This window comes from Lotus japonicus, chromosome 2 (assembly GCF_012489685.1).
Source record: "Lotus japonicus ecotype B-129 chromosome 2, LjGifu_v1.2".
NCBI lineage: Eukaryota > Viridiplantae > Streptophyta > Magnoliopsida > Fabales > Fabaceae > Lotus > Lotus japonicus.
Genome location: NC_080042.1, coordinates 24359740 through 24367832, shown reverse-complemented (window position 1 = coordinate 24367832; position 8093 = coordinate 24359740). Strand labels below are relative to the sequence as shown.

Here is an 8093-nt window from a genome sequence, read left to right as displayed (position 1 = left end):
GGGATTGTTTGTGGTTTTGGGTTTAAGTTAAAGAGTTTTTTTGTTTGTGTTACTAAACTCTTGCCGGGGATTGTTTGTGTTACTAGACTTGGCATGGATCCATTGGTGTTTGATCCGGAGCCAGAGCGTACTCTCCATCGTCGTCGAGCTCAACAAAGAGCTGCTGAGATAGCCGCCATGGCTGTCCATATGACGGAGGAGGAATTGCAAGCCCATATTGATGAAAGAGTGAATGAGACTATTGCTCAAAGACTTCAAGAGAAAGAAGCGGAGAATGCCAATCGTTCTCTTAGAGACCTCACCTCGGCTGCCACGATCTACGATTATCCGGGCAGCATAGTTTCCCCCGATGGCATGGGAAATTTTGAGCTGAGGCCGACATTCATCAATTTGGTGAGCCAAAATCAGTATGGTGGAGGTGCTCTTGAAGATCCTCATGCACACATGGAGTCGTTTATCCGCAATTGCAACACTTATCGAGTTCAGAATGTTTCAGCGGACACCATCCGCTTGAGTTTGTTCCCTTTTTCTCTGAGGGACACTGCTGAAGAATGGTTGAATTCACAACCCCAAGGTAGCATCACATCTTGGGAAGACTTGGCTGAGAAATTCACCACAAGGTTTGTTCCAAGGGCCCTCTTGAGAAAGCTCAAGAACGACATCATGACTTTTGCTCAATCCACCGATGAGAATCTTTATGAAGCTTGGGAAAGGTTCAAAAAGCTCTTGAGGAGGTGTCCTCAACACAACCTTACCCAAGCTGAACAAGTAGCAAAGTTCTATGATGGTCTCCAATATTCTTCAAGGTTTGGCTTGGATGCGGCTTCAAACGGTGAGTTCGATGCCTTACTTCCACAAGTGGGGTACGAGTTGATTGAAAAAATGGCTATAAGAGCTATGAACTCAAGTAATGAACGCCAAGCCCGAAGAGGAGTCCTAGAGGTTGAGGCTTATGATCAGCTCATGGCCTCCAACAAGCAACTCTCCAAGCAAATGAATGAGATTCAAAATCAAATGAAGACTACCAAGATTGGTGGTCGAGTTGCCAAATTGGAGTGTGTGACTTGTGGAGGGCCACATGACAGCGAAGAATGCACAGAGACTAGACCGGAGGAGGAAGTGAAGGCCATGGGTCAAGCTCGGAATGACCCATTTTCAAACACTTACAATCCAGGATGGAGGAATCACCCCAATTTTTCTTGGAGGCAAGGTAATAGTGGGCAAGGAAATGGCTTTCAAAGGCAATTTCCTAGCCAAGGATTCCAAAGCCAAAACTCAAGACAACCTCAAGAGCGAGGAGAAGGTGAAGGTAGTGGTCCCAAGAAGAGCTTAGAAGAGTTGGTGGAAACTTTCATCAACCGGACGGAGAATAATTACAAGAATCAAGAGGCGGTTATCAAAAATCTTGAGAATCAATTTGGCCAGCTGACCAAGCAAATAGCCGAGAGACCTCAAGGTAAGTTTTCTTCCGACACTATCCCCAAACCTAAGCAAGAAAATGCCTCTGTTGTAGCCACTAGAAGTGGGAGAGTGATGAATGAATTGAAGAAAAAAACAGAGGGAGAAAAGAGAGAGGAGATAGTGGGAGGAGAAGTAGTTGTGCCTATTAAGGTGAGAGAGGAAGTTGATCTTACTCCTGAAACTAGCAAGGTTCCGTTCCCTAAAGCATTGGCTAAGAAGAGCTTAGATAAAAAGTTTTCAAAATTTGTTGATGTTTTCAAAAAGCTCCACATTAGTATTCCTTTCGCCAATGCTTTGGAACAAATGCCTATATATGCTAAGTTTATGAAGGATATTTTGCATAAGAGAAGAAGGTTGAAGGGAGTAGATGAGACGGTGTTGATGACGGAGGAATGTAGTGCCATTTTGCAGCGGAAGATGCCAAAGAAAAGAAGGGACCCCGGAAGTTTCACAATTCCGGTGGAAATTGAAGGCATGGCGGATGTGGAAGCCTTGTATGATCTAGGAGAGAGCATCCTTTTGATGCCGTTCACCATGTTTGAGAGGCTGAACCTAGGTGAGGTTACCCCAACCATGCTATCCTTGCAAATGGCGGATCGATCCCTCAAGACTCCTTACGGGATTGTGGAGGATGTCATGGTGAGGGTAGACAAGTATGTGTTCCCCGTGGATTTTGTTGTGCTTGATATGGAGGAGGATGAGAAGATTCCTCTCATTCTTGGTCGACCTTTCTTAGCTACTGGTAGAGCTAAGATTGACGTTGACAAGGGTCACCTCATTCTCCGTGTTGGTAAGGAAAAGGTACGGTTTTCTGTTTTTAATCCTATGATTGAGACTAACCATGATAACAATTTTGTTTGTGATGTGATTAGAAGCAAATTGAAAGTTCCGGAAGAGTCCCCCAAGGCTAATGAAAAAGTTGATGAGTTCCATCCGGCTCTCATCAAGCTTGTTAGTGGTAACAAGTATGGGGGGACCAAGTACGAGAACTTACATGCTCACATGGTGAAGTTTACCCAAGCTAGCTCCTTGCTAAGATTGAGGGTGTTTCAAGTGATGAAGTGAAGATTAAACTCATCCCTCATTCTTTGACAAGGGAAGCTAGGGCTTGGTTTGATGAGCAAAAGGACATTGCCTCATGGGAGGATTTACTCCAGAGGTTTTGTGCAAGGTTTTTACCAAAACCTTGCACTCATGGAGAATTGGTCAATGGTAAGGAATTTCCTTCCTAACACCATCGGAAGGAGAGTCTACCTAGGACTATAACCTAGGGCTAAATGGGAGATAACCCATTCTTTTTATTTTGTTCTTTTCTATCTTTTAATTTTGTAGCATTTTAGTTGTTTAAATTCAAATATATATATATATATATAAAATTTTGGAAAAAACTGGGCAGAGCGCCTAGGCGCCAATTCACGAGCGCCTAGGCGCCAATTAGGGGCAGAGGCCCTGCCTCTGGAACTGGCTTGAGCGCCTGAGCGCTCCCCTCGAGCGCTCGAGCGCTCTTGTACGTGTTTTTGCCCACATTTTGGGTTTTAAAACCCCAACCTTTCATTTTCCCACTCTTAACTCTCATTTCTTTCATAAAAACACACCCCACACTCTCCATACCTCATTTCTACCTCTCATTTCTCACTTGCACACACTTTGACTCTTTCAATTGCTTACAAGTTCTGCATTGCACCAAGCTCATTCCACTTGCACCCACTCACTCTCAAGTCAAGGTAAGTTCCATCTTCCACTTCCCTTCATCATAGTTCATGGGTTTTGCAATGCATGCTTCTTTTGGGATTTGGGTGAGTGATTTGTGCTAATGCAAGTTGGGTTTGGGTTGTATTTTTCATAATGGGTTGATGTTGTGCTTAATTAGAAAGGGTGTGTGAATTTGTGAGAATTGGGTAGTTAGGATTTTGTGGTTTAGTGTAGTTTAGTTTTTGCTTACTAAGTGTTTGTTAGAATGCCTCAATGAGTTCTTTTAGTCGATTCTTGGCAATTGCTTCTGTGGTTGTCTATTTCTCTTTGCCAAAATCACTATGAGGCTTGTTGGGTGCTCCTAGGTAGTTCTATTTTTCATTTTTTGTACAAAGTTTCTCCTTTCATTTCTTTTTATTTTTGAACTAACATCTCTAACGTTTGTGGCTTGTGTATGTGCTAACAATTGTGCAGATGCCTGCAAAAAGAGCAAGGACCAACACAAGAGCTGCAGCTTCTTCCTCCACCTCCCGGAGCTTTGATCGCTCCCGCTTCCTATCAGCGATTAAGGAGGAGTTTTACCGATCTCACCTAGCACACAAGGAGTGTGTGAAGGAGTGGGGAGTTCTTTATCGGGAGGGAAGGAGAGACCTCTTGGGCCTGCAAGAAGCCATGGAGATTAGGAGGTGGAAGAATTGGGTCAACCCCATTCAGTTTGCTTGTGAGGTCATGGTTAGGGAGTTCTACGCGAACACCTACTGTGACAATCAAGAGGACAGGTCCAGGCCACCAGTGAATTCATCTTGGTTCAGGGGAGATGTGATTGATTACAATCCAGTAGTCATTCGCAGGCATCTTGGTCTCCTCACGGAGGACCAAGAGAAGGAGTTCTTCCCCGAGAAGGCCACCTATCATGAGCTTTTAAAGGAGAAGTCACCGGAGATCTTAGAGGACATGAAGGCAGTGATTGTTAGGCCTGGGCGAGACTGGGAAGCAGTTGATGATGAGATCATTTTTGTGCGGAGGAAGGATATGACACCGCAGGCTAGAGTTTGGGCTGAATTTTTGCAGGATTCCCTCATTCCTAGCTCTAACAAATCTGAAGTTAGAGAGGTTACAATGGTTGTCATCTACTGCATTGTGAGAGGCCATCCTATGGACGTGGCCACTATTATTTCTGGTCAGATTTATTCCCTCTACAACGGGAGTAAAGAAAAGCATCGACCCATCTTTCCTCACTTGATTTGCTCTTTGATTCTTGCAGTGAGGGACAAAGCTAGGAGGCCAGTCCATGTTATTGAGAAGAGGTTGCCAGTTGCACCTATACTCAGTAAGGATAGGATCACTCAGCTTTATCAAGAATGGACGGCAAGAATGCCTCAAGAGGAGGAAGAGGAAGAGGATCCTGAGGAGCCAGCGGAAGAGGAAGATGAAGAAGAAGAAGAAGAAGAAGAGGAAGAAGAAAATGTTGAAGTGGTGAATGAGGTGGTTACTCCACCACGTGCTGACCCTTCTCCGGCTTGGATGGAGGCCGCTTTCGGGCGGATGTTTTTGAGGCAAGATCGCCTACACAGGGATCTTGACCTCCATTGGAGGGGAGGTAGCACATCAGACCCCAGGTCCAATGGCCCCATGGATTTCAATACCTTGGAGCAGGGGATGATCGGTTTGAGCTTGATGCATGATGCCGGTGTTCATCCGGATTATGGTGATGGAAGGGGTGAACATGACCCCATGGTGTGACTATGTTGAGGTATTCCTACTCTTAGTTTAGGTCATGCATCTTTAGCATATTTTTCAATTTGTAGATTTTGTTTTTCTTTTTACCATGCATTGTTTAGTTAGTTTTTCTTAGGTCTTTTACTTCCCTATACTCACATGCTTTTAGCTATAGTTATGCTTCCCTACTTGTGCTGTTTTTGGAAATGCTTTTGTGAATACTTGTTGTTGTTTTTGGGGATGAGTGATTGCAAGTTGGGGAAGAGAGGAGGAGACTTCGGTCTTCCGAGTGTTTCTTGAGAAAGGAGTCGGTGAGAGTCCATTAAGGGTCTATCTTTGACCCTTCACCATAAAAATTCTCTGGAGAATCCTGACTCACTTGCAATTCTTGGTTCTGCATTAATTTCACTCATAGCATGCTTTGTGATTCTTGCTTTATTCGTGAGACTTGTAGGATTTCTTGAGATTCTGAATTTGTTGGTTGAACATTACCCTTAGTTGTCCCATTTGAGCTTAATTGGAGAATTTTTTGTAGCCAAGAGATTGGGACGGATGTTTGGTTGGAATATTGGGGAGTGTTGGTCCTTGTTTCATTGGAATGGAGCTGAAAAAAGTTGGGAAATAGTCTCTTGCCCCAAATAAAAAGTTAAAAAAGAAAAGAACTCCTAAACAAGAGTTGGAGTTGAAAAAAGAAGAAGAAAAAAAAGTTTGAAAAAGGGGATGCAAGAGACTTGTGAAAAAATGTTTTTTTGTGAAAAGCTCCGGGGTTATTAGAAGAGGACCACACTCAATGTGCTTGAAGCCTAGAATTTCCTTAGGGACCAACCACCATCATGTTTTACGTAGCCAATGTTTCAACCCTTTTGAAAGTCTCTTTGAATATTTGCATGTTTGATCTTTGTTTCTATCGAGTGAATGACATTCAGGACCTATGAACTTGCTTGTGTGCTCAGTGCATTAAGTTGACATCTCATCCTAGGATTTGTAGATCTAAATGCTTCTCATGAATGGACTCTACACTCTTCTCTTTTCAAAAGATGCATGAAGTAGGTTGTCGGGTCCTTCTCTTGGAACTAGCTGTGATTCCTTTGTCCCCCTGTTTTTCATGTAGTATTCCTTGTTGAGAGCACTTGTTTGGGAGCATTTCTTGCGCTTGAGGGCAAGCGAGTGTTATTTACGCTCGAGGGCGAACTGTTGTTGAGTATAGTGGTGTGGTGACCCTATTTTAGTAGTGTTTTTAGGGTCATTTCATTCTTTGTTTTAAGTCTTTTTGTTGAGTCTCATGTAGTGTTTCATGCATTATCATGCATTTTTATCTTTTCTTGAGTATTTACTTTATTTTGGTAATTTTGTAGTTTTATAGGGACTTTTCTTGCATTTTAAGAAAGTTTAGGACTTGCATGGTTTTATTGTGATTAATGGAGGACCTCTTGTGCTAATGAGCTCTTTGAGCTTCTAGATTCTTCCTTGACTTGTTGGTTAGGGTTGGAGAGCAGAAACTGAAGGTAGTAGAAGGCCAAGAAGCATGGAATTGAAGGAGGACTTAAAGAGGATTGAAAGAGGAGTTACAGAAGCCAAAAAGTCTTTTCCAGGCGAGCTTGAGCACCTAAGCGCTGGGAATTGGCGCCTAGGCGCTAGTGCATTTTTCAGAGGGTCAAGGAATTGGCGCCTAGGCGCCAATTAGCTCCAGAGAGCATGTTTTGGGCATAAAATTGGCACTCAGGCGCTCTGTATTGGAGCTTGAGCGCCCAGGCTCGTATTTTGTAGCTATAAATAAGGCTTAGGCCAATTTCTTTAGGGAATTAGACATTTTTACTCATTTTTTATCAAGTTTGAGAGCTGAGGAGAACTTTGGGGCCAAGGGAGGCTTCCAACTTGTATTTTTCTCAGGTTTTCATTACATTTTCTGTACGAATTCACTAGCCATGTGTGGCTAGTTTCTTTTTTTGCTTTGGGTTAAGAGATTCTATGAAGTTTTAGTTTGTTAAATCCTATATCTATGCATGAGTTCTTGATTTAATCTTGTATTTCTTTTCCTTTATGCATGTTTAGCTTTAGTGCACCTTTGCTATAGGCTAGATTATAATCAAATGGAAGTTTGTTATGATTTGGGGACATGAATTGAAATAGATCCTTCTATACTTGCTTCTAGGCATAGAGTGAGGGGAGGGTTTTGTTGGCCTGAATACATATGCTTATTAACCTCTTATGAATGTTTAAGTACACAAGGAATTGGGCTTAACTTTCAGTTTGAGAGAATTACTTTTGTGAGGAATCAACTAGTAAGTACATAGGCTATAGCAACAAGAGATAAATCAAGGTGTCACATGCATAGGATAGGTGGACTAAAGTGGATTAGATGATCAACAACCCAAGGCAACTTTTTATCAATTGTTATTTACAACATTTTCAACTTTGCTCTTTTGCAAAACTCTTGTCACAAACAACCAAAACCAATTTCTGAATTTTATTGCTTTAGAAACTTGCAAACTGTAGGCTTAAATCAACAATTCTCACTCACAATCCCTGTGGTTCGATATTTTTAAAACCCGGAGGTATTCGTACACTTGCGAATTGACCAACAAGTTGCCTCCTCTAGATGAATCGTCTGGCGGCGCGGTCGGCCTCGAACGCGACGTGGCGGCGAAGTACGTCGTCGCACGGGGTCTTCTTCCCGTCGTCTGCGATGTGTTTCCATCGACACCTACGAATGATCACGAAAACTCAAGAACTAACGAAATGTCTCACAGAAAACCAGAGAATTTCTCCTTCAATTCACGATCCACGTAGTCCGGGAATCAAAATTCATCGATCCCCATAGACGGCGCCAATGTTCTGGTCAAGAACATAGAATCAAGGCATGGCGCCTAGAGTGTGTGGAGTGTGATCGGAAATCTTAGAGAGATGAACTCGTAACTGTTTAGAGAGAGAAAATATAACTGAATTTCAATGTTGTTATTGCCAAATGAGCTAAGAGTCTCTAACAATTGGTAACCGTCCCCTATTTATAGATTTGGGGTTGGGCCTTCGTGCCTTTAACCTGTCTGAATGGGCCAGTTGGACCTTGGGGAGAGCAGCCCAAGGTCCAGGCATGTTCCGCGCCTAAGGCTGAGTCTCCTGGGCGAGGGACCCTGTGGTCTCGCCCCGTCCAAGGCCTCTGGAGCATTTACACTAATGGCGACGGAATAAAAAAAAGGAAAAAGGACTTTCAGTCCCTTTTT

At 43.0% G+C, this 8093-nt stretch overlaps 1 protein-coding gene and 1 non-coding gene across 2 annotated transcripts; one reads left to right on the top strand and one right to left on the bottom strand.

Annotated features, from left to right (window-relative positions):
- Positions 1-645: 645 nt before the first annotated feature.
- Positions 646-752, bottom strand: LOC130741619 (small nucleolar RNA R71). Its single transcript, XR_009020507.1, has one exon. It is a non-coding gene; the product is annotated as a small nucleolar RNA R71 (small nucleolar RNA).
- Positions 753-2939: 2187 nt separating this feature from the next.
- LOC130737823 (uncharacterized) lies at positions 2940-6861 on the top strand. Its single transcript, XM_057589676.1, has 2 exons — positions 2940-3185; positions 3628-6861. Exon 2 carries the CDS (start codon positions 3628-3630, stop codon positions 4894-4896), a length of 1269 nt encoding a protein of 422 aa, XP_057445659.1. The 5' UTR covers positions 2940-3185; the 3' UTR covers positions 4897-6861.
- The last annotated feature ends 1232 nt before the right edge of the window (positions 6862-8093 follow it).